The sequence below is a fragment of the Salarias fasciatus genome, chromosome 20 (assembly GCF_902148845.1).
Source record: "Salarias fasciatus chromosome 20, fSalaFa1.1, whole genome shotgun sequence".
NCBI lineage: Eukaryota > Metazoa > Chordata > Actinopteri > Blenniiformes > Blenniidae > Salarias > Salarias fasciatus.
In genome coordinates this window covers 16,713,863-16,733,419 of record NC_043764.1, presented here as the reverse complement: position 1 = coordinate 16,733,419, position 19,557 = coordinate 16,713,863, and the positions used below count along the sequence as shown (strand labels likewise).

Genomic DNA, 19,557 nt, shown 5'->3' with positions numbered 1-19,557 from the left:
TATTGCGCAACACATCATTGTGTTTTAGTAATAACCACTACAAAATTTCAGAAAATTGATTTGATTGACTGGTTGATCAGACAGTAAAGAGAGGAAGGAGTGAAGTCAGCTCATCTGTCTCTGTGGACTCATAATTCAAGGACACTGAATCATATTCATCTGTCGTTTTTCATAGAATCTATCTCTATTCGACCTGCATAGCTCTATGACATTCACCAGCAATATCACAAACACAGACAAGGATATAACCTGAACTGTAAATATGTGAATAATATTGCGGCTTCCACATGAATGATTGAATTTTTTGTAGTATTTACATGCAAGGAGGCATTTATATTTCTATAAACTATTTATAGTTGAAAACGTACAGCATAATCTCCGTTACCATTATGCTTTATAGATTAGATGTGTTTCTGTTGCTCAGTTGTAGGCTCCAAACCACCTCCCCGTGCTTTAAGCTTGTTTTGTGAACACAATAAAACCCTTTAATAGTCATATTAGTTGCTAGGCAACGTGATCAACATGTGAGTCTGTTTCCCAGGAGGCGGAGCGACATGACATGTTCGGCCTGTCATTCATTCAAGGATCAATGAGCACACGTTCTGGCATTTGTGGGATTTTCTGGAAAGCCGTCTCCTGTCGGCCGCAGTGCAGGCCCCCGCGGCTCAACATGTTATTTCAGCCAGTGTGCTGGACTTACCCTCAGTGTGCGCTCCACTATGGACCGCAAAAGGGATGACTGGCACAGGACAAAAAGGGGAAGGAAAAACTTCATGCTGCAGAATGATGGATGACTGGAGAACTATGCTGCACATCCTTGAGGAGCCAGGGATGCGAAGGGAAGGAGAAAGGCTTCGAACTTTTTGTAGCTGGCCAGCAGATGCACCTGTCACATCTGGGGACCTGGCGAAGGCAGGCTTCTTCTTTCTTGGGCCGGATGATAAAGTTCAGTGTTTCTGCTGTGGAGGGATTCTACGATGCTGGGTACACGGGGACAGCCCAGCGGCCGAGCACAAGAGGCATTTCCCTGCTTGCAGTTTCATCCTGGGCCGAGCTGTGGGAAATGTTCCACTCCAAGTTGGCTCATCCGACTCTGTGGATGGCCAGCTGTTGAGTCAGCTCCAGAGGATGACGATGGAGGACCAGGGAACTGCTGGACAAGCTGTGTACCCAGAAATGGAGGGGGAGGACTCTCGGCTCACCACTTTCCACAACTGGCCCACAGAGGCCTCGGTTCAGCCAGATGTTCTCGCCAGAGCAGGATTCTTCTACACAGGTACCCAGAGATTTGCTACAAAGCCTAGAAATGTTTCCATGTAAATCCTTTTGTTCCTTTTAACGGTTTATAACCCACATTTGAGTACCATGGATGTTTCAGAGTAATATTCAGCCTTAACCCAGGCACTGCCAGCGTGACCCCTCTGTGTGAGAGAGTTCATGGTACAATTGTCCTGCTGAATCATGGTAATGTGGACAGAACAACCTGGACAAAGCTGGGGCTGCTAAAGAAGTAGAGCTGTAAAGCTTCACAAAGCCTAAACACAACAGCGTGAAAACCAATTTTAAGATAATGTGCTTGCAATATTGCCAGGATGCAGTGACTTTTCGATGTGTGTCGGTGTTGTTAATAATACATGTGAAAATCACATCTGGACCAGGAAGTATAGAGCCCTCCTTCTCTGGAAAAACACATGTATTGTTTGAGAAAACAATGTGATTTCAGAGTATACGTGCATGTAGGCTAATTATATACCTAAAGCTAAGGAATGTGTGTATCAAGCTAACAGACTATGTCGATCAAAACATGAGCAGACTTCATTGTGATTTGTTGGTGACCCCCTGAGAGTGTTTTTATTCTTAATTTAATACTCTCCCTAACAAAGACTGTGACATTCTGCCCTCGGTGAAAAAAGCGTCGTCTCACTGTTGTTGTCATTTTTACAGGTTGCACTTTGTGCATACGATCAATTCTTTGTCCAGCGTGACCCACATAACCACACGATGTGTTTGCATTTAGGACAACATCGGGGTGTGAAGAGACTTTCTGTGTTTACTCGCAAAGCTGCAAAGATTGACTGCATCTGGATCATTAGACTCTTTTCACAGTATATATTTTCCTTTTGTGCATCCCAGGTCATGGTGACAACGTCAAGTGCTTCTACTGTGATGGAGGACTGAGGAACTGGGAGCCAGGCGACGACCCCTGGCAGGAACATGCCAAGTGGTTTCCACGGTAACACCAGTTTGACTGCAGATACAAAGACATATGTCGAATGCATCATTTTTCATTGAAATATGAAGATTTCCTGTCACATATTGCAGTGCCGCGCAAACGTTTTACTCGGTTAATTTTATTGGTTATGCAACACAATCCTAAATCCATTCTGTATTGTGTTAGAACGGCCACATAAAGAAGAACCTGAGGTGACGAGTGGTACAAAGATTGCTTTGACATGCGGAGCCCTGATCGCAGCATAAGGCAGACCGGCAGCTGAGACAGCCTCGCTTCTAAAAGTGGATGTTAGGCATAGGCACCCTATGTCTGACACCCTAATGTGTCATTTGAGAGAAAAATATGGTGATAATCTATGTAATGATTAAGGTAACACCTTGACTGAAGGCTGAGCTCAGAGCCCCTGTTCCGAGGACTGCTGGATTCAGATGTTGTTCCAGGGATCTGGTGCAGCCACAGTTTGAGGGTCACTGCCTTGAGAGCTCCTACTCCTGCAGGAACCACATCTGTTTTTAATATATTTTAATCTGTTTTTATATTTCAGATGTGAATTTCTAATTCAGTCTAGAGGGCAGGAGTACATCAGCAACATCCAAGATGCTCATTTCCATCTGGGTGAGACTGTGGTGAGAACAATTCCCCTCATATCTATTAATAAATATTTGGAGTATTAGAACCATTGTAGCAGAACAACATTAATGGGCTGTTTGTTATTGCTGCATTTGAATCATTCATAAGGCAAACGATGGTCATTTTAAAATATCATTACTCTTCCCAGGGAGGATCACAGACCTCCACAGGCAGAGACATCGCCTCCAGAAACGGTAAGTCATCTAAATACTCGTTATAGACCAACAACCTCAACAAACAACCCCTACGAAACACACGTGAATGACAATGTGCCAGCCTCCTGCGTCGATGCCAGTAATTATCTCTGTACTATATCCTGTAACTGCAAAGAATCTGAGTGTCAACATGTTTTTCTTGCTTGTTCACACAAAGGAGGGAAAAGCAGAGCAAGCGAACAGTTTGAGTTGCACTGCAGGTTGCACAAAGGGAAAAGGAAAAAAAGGCTCCAACATCTGCCTGAATTATCCTGAGCTCAGACGCTCTCGCTGAGATCCACCATGGATGGATAGACGCATTCCTTACATGGACACCATTTAAAATTCCACATCAGCCGATGAACAGACAATACTTTGTCGGAAGCAGGTTCATTTATTTGCTCTTCAAGACAGCTAAAATTAAATTAATGGATGTTCAATTACCTGAGCTAATGTTTGCTCCAGGATTGCAGTAATTAGGGAGCACTATGGAAACCATTTGACTGTTTCACGTGCTTGCAGGGCAGCCATGAGAGGGCAATTATTCCACGCAGTGAAGGGGATATAAATATAATTACTCTCAGCAGACACAGGCTGAAGGTCTGTGGTTTAAAAACTTAATGTATTGGCCTACATTTACAGTTTGTACAACGCAGTAACCTGTGTGAAACTGCACTGTGTGGTGACATCTACTGGTGGGTCAGTAAACTACTCCTCTCTCTCCTCAGATATGGTGGGAGGTCTGGCAGCTTCATCTGCAATGCTCTCTCCTGTGGTACAAACTGTGCTCCAGATGGGTTTCGAAGCCAACCTGGTGGAGAGTCTGGTCCAGACCAAGTACCTCCTGACCGGCCAGCACTACACATCTGTATCTGACCTGGTTACAGATGTGCTGCAAGCCGAGGAGGAGGACAGACAGAGGGGCCTGCAGACCAGAGGTAACAGCAGACACTATTCTGACCCCCATCTTCTCCTGAGTGGAAGAGGCTCTGATTGGCAGATGTGATGCAGCTGCACTTCCTTCTCCTGCTGCTGCTGAGATGCTGTAATATTAGTGGCTGTTTGATGCAGGTTCACTCCCTTGTTTTTTCTTTGTTATCAGAACATTTCCCAGAGTGATGCGAACACGTCTACACTACTTATACTGATTACTTTTTTTTTGTACTTGGTAATCCTAGTGTTAGTAACATTATTTTTGAAAGAACAGTCTTTCTCTTAAGTTCAATCTTTCATCATGCATGTACAGGTGATAGTAGATGTTGGTTTTCTCTTGTGAAGAACACATCAGAATTTTTGTTTCAAAATATTGCCACATTTGAAAAAAAAAATCAAATTATTTCATTTGTGTAAATGGTCGTTGAAGATTCATCAGTTAATTTTAGGCCTGGAGGAGACAATCATGCATGTCAGCAATTTGCTGCTCATTATGCCTGGAGGTTCTGTTTCTTTTTTTTTTTCATGAAGCTTTACTCCTCTTTTAGGTTTTGCTGTTGATGGTAATCCATAAATATTTTTGCAATTTTATTATATAGTTTCTAAACATGCATTTCAGGTGAACTGGTGACTAAATGTCCTGTAGCTGTGTGTGCGTGCCTGTGTGTGTAGATTTAAGATTCACAAACTCTAATCAGCTCTCATTTTTTTTAATTGAGCTAAAGCATTGTGTAATAAAAATGTTAGAGTACCCAATAATTCATTTCCATTCTGTAGAAAACATCCATATGTGAGATGCATGTCTCATCTTACGAGAGTGGGCAATAATCCATATCTAGTGTGGCAAAATGTTCGTCTATATTAATACTATTGCTCATTGCTTCATTGTGTTTGTGCGCCTCAGAGTCGGAGACGAGGCCGGGCTCTGGTGCAGGAAATGTGCGGACGCCAGCATCCATCAGAGAGAGAGGTCAGTGGTCAACATCTACATGATTTTCCTGAAAAATCCAATTTTGCACCTGTAATAGTCCTTTTATGGCAGCGGATTGTTGAATTGGTTTCCTACAATTGGTTCAGCGCCAATCAAGTGTCAGTCGCTATCTCTTCTGTGGAGTTTGTGAATGCATGTCCATTATTTCTCTGTTTTCTCCAACAGTGAAAGACCCCAGTCCAGAGGAGCTGCTGAGGCAGCTGCAGGAGGAGAGGACCTGTAAAGTATGCATGGACAAGCAGGTGTCCATCGTCTTCATCCCCTGTGGTCACCTGGTGGTTTGTGGCGATTGTGCTGCCAGCCTGCGTCACTGCCCCATCTGCAGGGCTGTCATCAGAGGCAGCGTCCGGGCTTTCATGTCATGAGGGCTGCAGTGAAAAAAGGCCTGTACAGGTGTTGAACGAGTGGCCTCGACTTTTCCTCTACACTCAACTCCCCTGGTGCTCATAAGAATAAAGAGGTGGACTGTTCTGTCTGAGTCTACAGGTCATTTTTCTAAAATAAACGTTTGAAGCTGTTCCACTTCTGCATCGTCCGTGTCAGATTTGCATTTCAGCACAGCAAAGCTCCGTGCACGACGGGGAAACAGGGTCAGTAAAAGAGCACATTCTTTTATTAACAAACACCTATTTACATGAACACAAAGCACAGTTTTGGATAAATAGGATTACACAATCAGGTCATGTTGGGTTGAAGCGACACCGGATGCAAAAAGAAAGAAAAAAAAAAACAGTTTTCAACTTTCTATACAAAGATTATCTACAAGAGGTGGACTATTTTCAGTGGAGACTAGCACACAAACAACCATAACAGGTCTCAACTAATATCAGTCAGTAAAAGCCTGTATTGCACTGAGAGGAAGACTAGTTGTTGTTTTTTTTTTCATAAAGACTTTAGCAGTGTATAACTACTAATACTGATTATGTTACAATATGAGGTGCTTTGTGTTTCTGTTCACCCACACACCATCTATCGCGTGTAAAATTTTAAATCATGAAGACAATAGTGACGTAAGTTATTGCATCTCTCCGACGGAGAGGCGGCCGGTTCAGTCAGGGTGGTTTCCTGCGTTAAATCAGCCTGCAGAAGTGGTCGGATGGTTTTCATTCATAACAGTTTACAGGCTGTCCGTCTGGCAGTGAAGCATTTTTAAATCAAAGAGGAATCAGACACACACTCTGAATATCTTGGTGCAAACAATAGAAAAACAGATCAAAAAAGAACTGAGACAAGAATACTTATTTTGTTTCAGTCCACACAGTAATGAAAACTTTGCACACACTTCAGTGACTTATATAGTAAACCTGAAACTGAACAGAACTAACAGAGGAAACATAAAAAGAAAGTAACTGAAGAAGACATTTAGGAGGGAGCAAACATGCTGCAGGCGCTCGGTAGCCTTGCAACTTGTACATGAACACTTTGAACACCAGGGGGCAGTAGTGATTCACACAAACAGTAAGGCAGCAGGGGGATCTGACAATGTCTGACTTTGTCCTGGAAGACCAGGAGTGATCAAAAAAGTGCAGCCAATCAGTGACAGAGAAATGGTCCATGTGTGTGTGCGCTTCAGGATAAAAACGCTTGGAATAAAGCGTCTCTTTCAGTTCTTTCAGTCTCTGCAGTTCCTCTCACAGTCGGTCAAAGATGCTGGTTCGACACCCTCTCTCTTGTATGATACACATGCTATAAAACAATCACAACTATCACCATGAAGAGGCTTCGGCTGTTTAACTGAGGGGCAACGCGGCTCTGCTCCTCCACACCCAGCCAGCCATAAGAACAATAAACAAGTTCCTATTGTTTGTTCAAAGTGGAATACGTAACCTAACGTAACCTTTGCTTGAGCGTGTGTCGTCAGCACCCTTTACCAGATCTGTCAGCAGACTGTGAAAAGCTGAAGTGAAAGCAAAGCCGAACACCAGACACTTCAGAAATACTGTCTGTTCTGTGTGAAGAAAAAAAAAAAAACTCACAATAACAAGACTCCAGAAATAAAAGTAAGACTTGCATGCCATTTCTGGTGTTTGAACACCTCTTACAGGCTCTTTTGCATTCTTGATAGTTCACATTTCAAGCTAGGTAGAAAAAAAAAGAAAATCTCCCTCTCCCCGTTCCAGCTTCATTATTTACATTTTCTATTTTTGACAGATGCCCCTGTAAGTTTGGTGCTGCGGTCCCTCCCCACCCTCCACCTCTCCCCTCCCCTGCCTCTTCCTGCTCCGGCTCCTGTATTTATGCTCACAGATCCCGGCCCTAAGTAAACAGGCAGCAACACAATGGCTCATTCCACAGGCTCCGCTGTAATTCAGCCCTCCGGCCGAGATTTGAGCCAAACCCGCAATAATATGCTAAATCACTGAGTCCTGTAAGACGCAGCCCCGCAGACCGGCAGCACCGGGCAGTCCCTGATTACACACACAAAGAATGTATTAGCTGTACATGTTTGATCCAGTCGCAGTCCTGGGGGGGTGTGAGCCACTGCGATGGGGCGCCGGCCGAGAGCCCAACACAAAGTACTGATACTTCCCTAAACACACAAATATCCCTAAATACACACTTGGTTACACTGTAATTCCCCTCTTCCCTAACCTCATCACAACGGACCCTTGTTGGGAAATGTTGGCTTTTCTGGGCAGCACACCAGTAAATGACATGTTTAAAGTGGGGGAATCAGAAAAGAGGCGAGCGTCTTGTGTGCGGACGAGCGCTGGGAGGTTCGTGTCGCAGACAGCCAAACAGTCTTCTTGGGAATTTGCTGTAACGGCGCCGCGCTGCATCCTATTTACGTAGACCTGGAGAGAACGGAAACACGGGAAGAGAAGGCAGAAGATCAGCGGTTGTTGAGAAACTGTCCTCAGAACACACACACACACACACACACCCTGGAAGCATTTATTCAGGATATGAGTCCCAGTAGATTGGGGAGACAAAAACTTCCTCCTTCCCATTAGAGACGGAGCTGATTAAACTGTCAAGAAGCTAATAAAATATTCATTTCATGTTGGCAGAGAATTATTACATGACATTCCTGGCTTATTGTTATTAACTTCTCTGCCCAACCTGACTGATCAACCCAATTTTAGAGCGAATTTTGTGTGTTTCTCTTCATATGATTCTACCAATAACTGTCTTTGGCATGGACACACACTCCTGCACGCACACACACACACGCACACGAAGCAGTCTGACAGGATGCAGCATGTTTCAGACAGTAGCTTACTCTCCAGACATGACCTAAATCTCTAGATTCCTCTCCCAAAAACCCCCTTCTGCGCAATATCTGCCATCCAGTGCCGAGAACCTCCGCGGACCAGTCACACAGTCTGGGCCACAGTTCACCCTTTCACTGGATAAGAAAACCTGGGATTGTGATTTTATAAGCCCACTTTAAATATTGCCCCAGATTAAGTAACTTCAAACCCAAAAAGGGACCAAAGCAGCCATTTGTGGTCACGATGAATAATCAATTCATTATGTCAGGTATTATTTTTGTTTTTAAAGAGCCAGTTTCAGGGTTAAACTCATCAAGAGAGGCTCTGAAGTTAAATGAAACTAACTCGCAACAAATATTCAAAAACTCTTATGAAAATTAACTTTGGATCCACTTTGTAGAAAATTCAATTTATTAATTTTTTTTTTACATAATGTTAGCCTTGTATTGCAAAAAAGTGGTGCTTGTAGTGATCAGGTCTTTTGAAGTTTAGCTCATCTTCTGACATTTTTTTCATTAAATTGCACTTTTTTCACCTTAATATTTCTTGTCATAACTAGAACTAAAATGGTGAAAAGAAAACTTAGCTCCCCTCAACACCGCCAGATTATATGAATCTATCGTTAAGTGTTCAAAAGATGCAACACAAATAAACAGTATTGTTAATGTTCACAAAACCGGGAGAAAAAGACAGTGGGATGACACACACACACTCATACTTACAGGTACATGGGCTTTAAGAGGAGATGAGATGGTTTCTCATTGACATGGTAGAGTGGAAATGGGTCAAATCCACCAATAAAATCAACTGAAAAGAAAATAAAAACGACAGACTATAACAAAAGTAAATAAAACGACATGCGTGATCAAACGAACGATAAAACAGCTTGAGTGAGGAGTGAAATGAAAACAAAGGACAGGGTGGAAACAGATGCAGCGGGGATGTTAAAAGCTGGGAAGCTTGCCAAGAACAGTGCGAGTTTATGTGTTTTTTTTTAGCTTTTACTTTGACAAGGTCCACAAATAAAGAAGAAGAAGAAAAAAAAAGCAAACACTGTTCTGTATTTAAACTTTTTTTTGTTCTTGTCTCATCTGTGCATCTGCCTGGAGCCGAAGAGAAGGAACAGCTGTTAGAAACAGAGGTGACCTTCAGCCACCGCTCAACCCTCTGCTTGTTTTCACAGCGAGGTGCGAGATGAGCCAACGCGCGTCGTGTCAGCCGGGATCGAGACGGACACGGCGGACCCAAAGTGATGCAGAGAGGTTTCTTTAGATGGAGGAAAAAGGCCGGCGACTTGTGAGGCTGGGGGAGAGGGCGAGACTGACGGTGACGGGGGGTGAAGAGATTAACTTCAAGGAGCGCATGTGGAAAAGATCTGCATGTTTTGGAACCTTCTGTATCACGAGAGGAAAAAACCAGCTCAGCCCTGGAAACTACTGTAAGGCTAAATTAGGCAATGTCGACCGCCGGAGTGTCAGTTTCTGGATCCATCCATCATCCAGTCAGTCTCACATGTCAGCAGGGCTGCAGTGGAATTAGAAAAAAGACAACCCAAGCCTCAATCTTGTTGGAATCCTGTGTTTTGACTTGGAAAAACTTCACTTTTATGCTTTTAAAACTTGAAGGTTTGTGCAATGCAACAAGAAAAACCACAAATCGTGAGCTTCGTCGTAGGGATTAAAAAATGAACATCACAGAAGCAAATTCAGATTTGTCATAATAAAATAACCCGGTTCATCAAGTGTGCATCCTTCAGTGAGCTGATGTTAGCCTCCCCTCCCAGTTCTTTCATCTGCGTCTACCTGTCTTGTGTATTTAACCTTGCCTTGTGAGTCTGTTCCAGTTTATTTTGTTCCCTGCGACAAGCGAAACAGCCTTTTTCTACACAGAGTTTCCTTCGTGTTTTGACTCTTTTCTGGATTCCCTGTCGTGACTCGATTTTGTTCCTGTGCTGAGGATTACTGTCTACTCGTGCCTCAACCCTCCCCTCGTCTGAATTTGAGATTTGGGAAAACAAACATTTCATCTTTAAAAAAAAAACAGCTCTGTTTGTGAGTCTCCAGTTCTGTTAGCGTCTTCCTGAAATCCATAGAGAAGAGTTCTCCGGCTAACTCTTGGCTCTAAACTGGTTGTAGTTGTCAGATTATGTGTGTGCATGTGTGTGTGAGTATCTGTATCAGCTATATGGTTGAACAATAAACAATGATATTGTACTATTTGTAATAAATGCCACTATTGGACATTAAATCCAGGCTCTTCATGTGCAGCTTCGGCATATCAGGAAGTTTTGAGCCTCACAAATAAAATATCTCCTTGGGTTTGGAAGATGTCTGTAACAGCAGCTCTGCTCTTTTCCTCTTTAACTGCAGGAACACAATTATCATCGTTCATCTTGGATCCTTTTCAAGCCTTTCCTCTGTCTCTAGCTTTTAAATGATTGCATACAGATAAATGACTGCTCTTCTCCAGTGTTTCTTAGGAGTTTTACTAAAACTGATAAACTGCTGCTTCCTGTTTACAACCAACTGGGCTTCGTCGTCATCTTCTGGTGAGGAACAACATACAGTACAGTGAAGGAAAATGGGTGAGAATCAGGCTACATCAGGTTTGAGGCTTTTGGCAAATTAATAATAATTAAAAAAAAAGACTTCCTATAACAGGTCAGGACATGTTGGGTGACTTTAAAGAGTCAGAGAAACTGAAGCAACATTCAAAAGTCATGTGAAAAATCTTCAGTGGAGGAACCGGCGGTAGACTGTAAGCGGCTTATTCTGATCAACTTCTGGACAAATTAATTGTTTTACCCTAACAAGCTCTTTTTTTCAATGATTACTTTGAAAAACGACGGTGCGAACTGACACTGCGAGCATGAGAGACCTGCCGATGACTGGAAACAGATTTCCAGCGGCTGATTGACGTGCGCGGTTCTGCGAAGGTGAGAGAGGTGAGATGGGCTTCTCTACAGCAGAGTGAGCGAGCTGATTTCTCCCCGTGAGTGCAGATCAAAGAAATGAAAGGTATGTAGGTCAGCAGTTAAGGCAACTGTGTGATGCCTGTAAACGAGCAGCAGTAATGTAAGACGATTACGTTTCAGTTCAAGTGGAAACGGCTCAAAGTAGACGAGCGCCGAACCGCGAGAGCCGGTGACAGCGAGAAGCGGCGCTTCACTGTGTGTGAGAGAGTGTGTGTGTCCGTGTGTGTGTCCGTGTGTGTGAATACAGTGGGCGAGCTGCTGCTGAAATGAAACACAGGCGCAAAGATAAAAGGGGGAAAACCAGAGACAGAAAGGGAAGAAATGGTGACTGGTGAGAATAAACCAGGGTGGGAAAGATCCAGAAAAACGAAGGCGAGACAGCAGACGAAAACAGCGAGCGTGATAAGGACAGCAGACAGATAAAGCCGGACTGCAGGGCCGATCTGTACTGCTGGAAGAAGTGACTCTCTCTCTCCAACTTGGCACGTCTGCTCTTCTACTCTCACACACCATTACACCGCCATCATCATGGCGATACGGGCGACTCATTTACTTTAAAGACCAGTTGAGCTGTTTTCTGCTCAGTTGTTCTGCATATAAAAAGTGTAGGGATGTCTGATTGAAAGTGCATTCAAACTAAATCACCCATGCACGCAGAACGATTCCGCAAAGCCTGAAAACTTTGTTTGCACTGACGTTGCATCAAATCTCAAGTTTGTCATTCAACATCAAGTAAACCTTAATTGGACTGTCAGTCTTGTTGTGCTCACTGCTGCCCGGTGCTGCAGTGGACGGCAGAGTGATCTGGAGCTCAGTGCTTGAACAGTGTGTTTTCTGAGGGTGGCAAGTCAAAGAATAAAGTTGGTTTTGTTTTCAGTATGGCATATCGTCATCATTGTGATATAAATATTTGTAAAATACATGTTGCAAAAGGCTGAATTGCTAAAAAGTTGTTCCCATGTTGTGGATAGAAAAAAGCAACAATGAATGGAAGTAGAAATATCCAACCACAAACACACCAGCATCATATATGTGTTAGTTTATTTTCATGTGGTCCTATTTGTAATATTTTATAGGGTAAAAGGGCCAAGCGGGGAGAACAATGTCAATCTTCTCTCGCAGCTTTTGGAGGGAACAAACATGTTGTTATGGAGAATGTGTGGACTTCAGAAGCCAACTTGTCCAGGATCTTCGCCGTGTTCACTCGCAGTCAGCCAGGACTGGCTGCAGTGTCCCATGATGACCCAGAAGAGAATAAAGCAGTGGCGGCTGAGCGTCATGATGAATCATAAATATTGCACTATACGGACTCCCTGATTTCAGAAGCAGCTCCGGCTGCATGTTTGTGGTCGCTGTCATTCTGCAGAACGAACTGTAGATTCATCAAACACCTTCATGCGGTCATTGTAATCTTTCCAGCGCTGGTTTAAAGGGAATTTTATCCTGCTGTTTTAATTGTGACTTCTATGTTAATCATCAGTGACGTTCTTCTGTGATAACCTTGCTTCCTGTATGCTGGTGCTTGATGGATCTGCCTCTTCACGTTGCACTTCTGTACTCTGGGGGAGTCGTACCTGGCACTGCTAAATCCCTACTTAACAGCAACGCACTTATATAGATTTTTCTTGGTTTCTCTTAATCATCCAGCCATGGAGCGTTATCTGTGTCCACCTCCCGTCTAAACTTTCCCTCTATTAGGACGTTTCACCCTCTGTGACTTCAGAGAATCTCTCATGCACTGCAGTGTGCGTCATGCGACCGACTCTCTCTGATTTCATGCAATACAAATAAATATCACACAGACAGTCTCAACACCAGAGAAGCTGAATTTCCACAACAATCAGTCACACCACTTAATTCATAACCAATTTGAGTTCCAATTCCAAACCTTTGCAGCCTTTCTTCACTGATCTGTGCAGACGTGCAGCTTTGACCGTAATATAATTATTTAACTAAACAATTGTTGATTTCATCAATAACTTTGTGTTTTTAGACATTTGACAAAGTCCTTACTGCCAGAGAAGTTGGTACCAAATGCAGAGTCACTTGATTAAACTGCAGAAAATACCCTTTAGTAAGTTATTCATAACTCTGAAGAGAAGTTACTGCAATTTGTTCTCAGTTAGAAAAGCAGCAGTTCAAACAAACCAGAATAACAAAGAGCTAATATATTTGTATGTACAATATTACCATTTTTCTGTACAAATGTCTTCCAGGCGTAAACATAAATACACAAAACAGCATAAATGTTTCGCAGTTACGGCAGCGAAATCCTGTTTTGTGCTTTTTCTGACCTTTTCACTCTTATTTCATAACCTGGGGATATATTGCCACCTGCACCTCCCTGCATCCATCCATCCATCCCTCTGGTCTCTGTCTGCGGCGGAGGATTTTCTGCGGATGTGACTCAGCACAGAGGGCGGCAGCATAATTAGCAGACAAGCTAAAGCAAGCTTATCCCAGAGCTAGGCGGCTAACTCCATGACCTACTTTACAAAGAGGATTTTCCCCACCACTCACTCTGCTGGTGCGCCTGCTCACCGCAGATAACTCTGTCACAAATTCACACACATACACCTCCACTCACACAGTCACACACAGCCATTCAACACACACACACACACACACACACACACACACACACACAAAGCACGCACACACACTCAGAAGAAGCCAAGAACACACAATAGTCAAATAACAAGCATCATATACCATCAGCTCTGGGCCTCACATGGCTTTCAGGTTTCATTATCGTGTGCAAGCCTGCATGGGCGCGCGTACATGCGTGCACGTGTAGACATGTATTTTCTTTTGTGGGGACCTCCATTACTTTGCATACTCACATTGGGGGGGGGGTTTGCTGTGCTTGTGGTGACAATATTCAAGCATCCATGAAGCATTATGAAGGTTTTAGAGCTAGAGTTTGGCGAGCAGCAGCAACACGTGATGTTAGCGTGAGCCTACAAGAAAAATCACAACGTGTGCGTTTGATTTGATATTATAGGCTTCGGTAGAATGAGAACAATCAGGTGCTCATAATGTAAATGATTAGATGTTAAGGTGAAGATATGTTTTGAAGGTTGACCTAACTAGGGTGAGGTTAAGGTGGAGGAAACAGGTATATGTGTGTGTATGAGTGTGTGTACGTGTGTGTGCTTATTTGATTCTTCACGCAAGCCTGAGCACTCAAATCTAACCCAGTCCTCTCCCTGGAGAGTGAGAGAGTGCTCGGCGTGAGAGGAATTCCTGTCTTATCTCCTTATTCGTGAAAAGCTCATCTTGTCTTGTGTTGTTTGTTCCCGCATATTGCCTCGTCTCCTTTTTCCGCTCTTGACTTGCTCCCGATAAACACCTCCCTCCTCTCCCCTCCTGCTCCCATCCTTCCCTCTCTCCTTCCTTTCTTCCGTCTCTCCCGAGGCTTCGCTCTACCCCTCTCTTCTCAGCGAGGTGCAATCAGCTGTGGGAGTTATTGACCAGCGAGTCGCTTAATGAGGCTGATACAACGAGTGACCAGAGACCTCTAACTTCTTACAAGCACACCTCATTAAAGCTCAAAAGCAGGAGATGCTGAGAGATGCAGGGGGGTGAGAGAGCGGATATCTTTACCGCATCAAAATTGGGATTGTGATTCATAATTATTCCATGTTCTCCTGAAGAAACCAGGAACTGAAACGAAGCCAACGAGGGAAAAAGCGCACAGAAGGTAAAAGTTGTGAGTAGGAGGAGAGATGCTGAGCATGGAGCCGAGAGCAGGAACCTGCTTTAATCTACACATCAAATGGAAGGAGAAAATGAGAGCAGAAAAGTGCCTTTGCTGGGTTTGTGTGTGTGTGTGTGTGTGTGTGTGTGTCTGTGCACCTGTGTCTGAATGAACAATGTACGTGCACGCGTGCGTGCATGTGTGTGTGTAGGCACAGGGCTGATTACAATAACAAAGACCTTGCACTTGGAAGCGATGTTGCAGCGTTCCGCTCTGGCACAGCATGGATCACAGAAGAACTACCAGATTATTAAAACCAATAAAACTCACACCATGTTCTCATTTCACCCCAGTGCTTTTTTCCCCCTTCCTTGTTGCTGTGTTGTTATTTTCAGTATGGACAATATGTGTGTGTGTTGTTGTTTTTCTAAAAACCCGTACTATGCCTGCAGTAATCAAAGGGAGCAACTGCAGCTTAGAGGTCACCCAAATCAAAAGGATGAGAGGAAAGTTGTTAGAGTAAGAGGGTTTTTTTTTTTTTTTTTTTTTTTTTTTCCCGTCAACCTGGCTGAAATAGTACTGGCTTCCAGGGATTCCTTCAGGCTAGCTGGTGATTAAATGGCACGATCGTGGGCTGTGGGGGTGGGGCAGCTGGGTGGTGATGCTAACCACTCACAGCCACTGAGTCTCTGGTATGTGACCACCTAAGCACTGACTCGGCCTCTGTAGGACTTGTCTGCAGGATCACACACAGAAACCACATCAAAGATCCCCCAAACTACAAGAGTCTGCTGTTTCAGATGCAATTAGTGCATGTAGTCACTGTCTACAGATGTCGACAAAATAGACGTGAAGCCAGAGTCCAGATTAGAGATCACTGTAGCAGTGAGGAGTCCTCACAGCCCAGATCAGACTGCTCACCCTCTCAGCCGACTCGTCGACATCCAAGCTTTCATCGTCCATTGATCTTCCAACGCCGCGCTAAAACACTTTCAAAGGCAGACCCTGGCGCGTGTGGGCATAGCTGTACATCCCGGAGAGTTACTGCTGTGCTAATCAGATATTTATGACTCCCACTGACCCTCAGATCAAATGCTTCCTGACCTCTGATTGGCTAACCTCCAGCAGGACCTCTGACCTCTGACCTGCTGCCTACGAGGTCACAGCAGCTGGGTCATTTATCACAACTGTCCACCTTTGCTTCCCTCGTCGTCTCCGATGTCTCGTGTCTTGGTTCCGTGCCGTCTTTTCCCACACCCTTTAATCCCTGAAACAAGTGTGCGAGTTCAGTCGAATTCTCGCTCAAAAGTTGAAGATCTCACACAGACGGCACAATATTAACAACATTAACACCCCGGCCATGTCTCCGGCTGACAACTGAAGTCTGATCTTGCTCCTGGTTGTAGCACTCGGTAATCAAGAGTAGATGCAGCAGTGCAAACACAGCGAGGACTCGCACAGCGTGAAGCCACTTCACACCAAGTGTCTGCATGTTTGACAAGCTCCAAACACAAGGAGGGTGTGCACGTGCGTGCACGTGTGTGTGTGTGCAAAACAGTGATGGAGATGCATGGAGTATAAAAAGACCTGTCTGAACCAGGCAGCTGAAGCAACAACACAAAGAGCTCATGGAGAAGACAAAGTGAGAAAAGTAGAAGCTCCAGTACTAAAAAAAAAACAAAAAACAAAATAATAAACAAAAAAAGCAAATAACTGGTTCACAACAGCAGAGCGGGCCACACGTAACGCGAGCAGGAGACGAGTGTGGATGTGAAAGGGAAAGGAAAGAATGGGCTGAAGGAGGTGTGGAGAGGGAACACATGGCTCCTTTGGTTCTGGAGGGAAAGAAAGTGAGAGGACCCAGCTGGTGTGGGGGAGGAGAGGGGGAGGAGAGGGGGAGCGGGGTGGGACGGGGAAGGAGGAGATGAGGAAACATCTAGCTGTTTTCTCCTCATCTCGGGCATTTCCCTTTTCCTGTGTGAGTAGGTTTGGGTGTGATTCACTTATTGTTGCAAGGCTCCTTTAGAGTAAGTGTGTGTGTGCGTGCGCGCGCGCGTGTGTGTGTGTGTGTGTGTGTGTGTGTGCATGTGTGTCACTCACAGCTGTCCTCCTCTTCAGTGATAGCGCTGACAACATAGCAGGCGTATACGAACCCCAGGAGCTGTGAACACACAAGCAAACAAGAGAGGTTAGACCCTGCACAGCCGGCAGTGTGTGTGTGTGTGTGTGTTTGCGTGCACTCAAGCAGCTGTGTGTTTTCTTCCATGGATAAAATAGATAATTCAAGGATAAAACGTGTGTTCTCAGGGATTCTCCTGTGGGCGGATAATTCAATACGAGAGCTGAAAAGACCACATCAATGACTTTCAGACAAACATAACCGCCAGCAAGTTTTAAAAATCAAATAATCACTTAAAGATATCATGCAAAAATCATTTTAGAACATTTTGAGACCATTTTTGACTGTTAAACAAGTTTTTTTCCTTAATTTTAATCTATACTGTAACTGTCAATATGAACTGTCTAAACTGTCTAAAGTTTTCAACATTTACTGTAATTGCTTCTCGGAAAGAATGTGGACCCGCTACCTGATGTCTGACATTTGTCCGAGAACCCAGTGTGGCACCGCAAATCCTCAAAATGATCCACCAATTATGAAATTATTCATGCACCCTTAATTCTTTTTTCTTATTCTATAATGATAAAAACTCAACAGTTCGAACGGGATCAGGTGTGTGACAAATTCACGAATTCTCCGTTTCCCTCCAGCTCTACAGGTCTGTGTAAGAAAGTCTTGAAATGTTACCCACAACAGGACACTGCCCTCAAGAAATATGCAGCAATTTCCTGCAGAATAATCTCTACAAAGCTGATGTGAATCTTGCAATTACTGCTCAAGAATGCACCTTAAAGTAGAAACTAATTACAGTTGATACATCTTTAAAGGATGGGAGGAGACCAAACAACAATACTTTTTTTTTTTTTCAAAGATGTGGCACAAATAAAAAGACACATTTACACTTGGAAATGACTGGATGTGTGTTTCTTCACCTTCCAGGCCGATATGAATCCTGGTTTTCTCCACAAACACACTACAAAGTAGCAGACAGAGCACACATGTGGGCAGACAGCAGTGAGAATAGCTCCTGGAAGTGGCAGATGGCTGTCATGGACCCAGAGACAGACACAGCGAGTCTCGCCATCCATCCATCCATCATCTGGCACTCCGCCATGCCAATTAAAACAGCGGCGGGCACGCTGCCCTCCTCAGACGGCGAGTTCACAAACACAGAACCCAGGGGGGAAATGACTGCGTGTGATGATGACTATTTATGTTACACCCATTCGGTCTGTACCTTAACTTGGCCGACGTAATTATAGATGGAACAAAGATAACGTGCGCCGCTGGTCTTTCTCCTCACTCATTTGGGGCTTATTCCATTTTCCATGCCTGCATTGCTTTTGTTGAAGTCGCTCCAAATGTATGTATATACAAAAAGTCCCAGTCAGGATTTAAACGCAGGTGTCAGGTCTTATTTAAAAAAAAAAAGACAGTGACTGTGTGTAGGAGAAATACAATATAATAAAAATACTCTTTCTGTTTTTCTGGAGCTGGATTTTTTTTCCGTTTAGGATCTAATTGCTGGTCTCACCCCGTCCATTACAGTGGCAGAGAAATGGAGGTGAATTAGCATATGTATAAAGCCAGTGTCAAACACAAGATGGTGTTAACAGCAGGGGGCACACCCTGTTTTTCAATTGCATTGTGTCACCAGGGGCATCCATGTGTATGTGGGTAGGGTTTTTTTTTTTTTTTCCCCCCCCCAGTAGAAGTGTGTGTTTGCATGAGTTAATATTCATGTACGTTTGCAGAAATCAGACGCCCTCATGAAAATTAAACAGTTCTGCGGCCACGTCAAACAGCGCTGTCAAAATATTAAACTATTTGTGTTTCGGCGGGTCGAAACGGTAACTGAACATCAATTTTTAGTGTCAAAATAAGGCTTTGGACCACCGGGAATCCAAACAAAATGCCTGACGTGGCGACTCAGGTGCATTTTCCTCAGCACTTTCAAGAAGACAGAAAACTTTAGCTGCATATTCACATGACAAGTGTTCAGTTACTAAAAATAGCTTCCAGGGTGCAGTGTTTTAAAAATACACTGGTCTCCAGCTCTGTGTTAACGAGGAAAAACTCCACTTTTCTTAAAACCCTGAGAGTGTCTTCATCTGCATATGTCCGAACAGAATATCAGCGATAAAAGTGGACGAATCCAACGTGTTTGTGATGTTCACTCTTCGGAATTCAACAGCACTTATAACAAAGTGAACCTTTACGTGTGAATTTGACTGCTACTGAACGGCATAAGCTACCTCTGTAAGCAAAGTTTAAGTCCAATATTTCACGAACACAGTGAAAACACGGTGCTTGAAGAGGTCAGACGTGACACTGAATAAGTATGGAGCAGTGAAGTGTGCAGCCATTAAAGCGGCTGACAGCCACACAGTCCTCACACTGCCGGTTACGGCTGATCTTAAACCATTCTGTCTTCCACTCCTCTTTTATATCACTTCCAGAATTTACTGTGATGTACACGGAGCTAATAAGAGTGGAGAGGTGAGCACTTGGAGGCTTTTTGCTGGAGGCGGCAGCCGATATATAGGTCAGTGTCCTCAATAACAACTG

At 43.9% G+C, this 19,557-nt stretch overlaps 2 protein-coding genes across 3 annotated transcripts in view; one reads left to right on the top strand and one right to left on the bottom strand.

The window, feature by feature from the left end:
* Nucleotides 1–685: 685 nt before the first annotated feature.
* birc7 (baculoviral IAP repeat containing 7) lies at nt 686–5,434 on the top strand. Its single transcript, XM_030117770.1, has 7 exons — nt 686–1,276; nt 2,134–2,233; nt 2,778–2,859; nt 3,012–3,057; nt 3,786–3,995; nt 4,895–4,960; nt 5,147–5,434. Exons 1-7 carry the CDS (start codon nt 736–738, stop codon nt 5,344–5,346), a joined length of 1,245 nt encoding a protein of 414 aa, XP_029973630.1. The 5' UTR covers nt 686–735; the 3' UTR covers nt 5,347–5,434.
* Nucleotides 5,435–5,572: 138 nt separating this feature from the next.
* nkain4 (sodium/potassium transporting ATPase interacting 4) overlaps nt 5,573–19,557 on the bottom strand; it is a 42,839-nt gene continuing 28,854 nt past the window's right edge. Inside the window, exons 5-7 of one of the 2 annotated variants that reach the window (XM_030117771.1) lie at nt 16,971–17,031; nt 8,919–9,003; nt 5,573–7,776 (exon numbers count right to left, since the gene is read on the bottom strand). In XM_030117771.1, coding sequence (XP_029973631.1) covers nt 7,767–7,776; nt 8,919–9,003; nt 16,971–17,031 — 156 coding nt within the window. In that variant the 3' untranslated portion in view covers nt 5,573–7,766. The remainder of the gene's footprint in view (nt 7,777–8,918; nt 9,004–16,970; nt 17,032–19,557) is intronic. The other variant, XM_030117772.1, reaches the window with a different exon arrangement.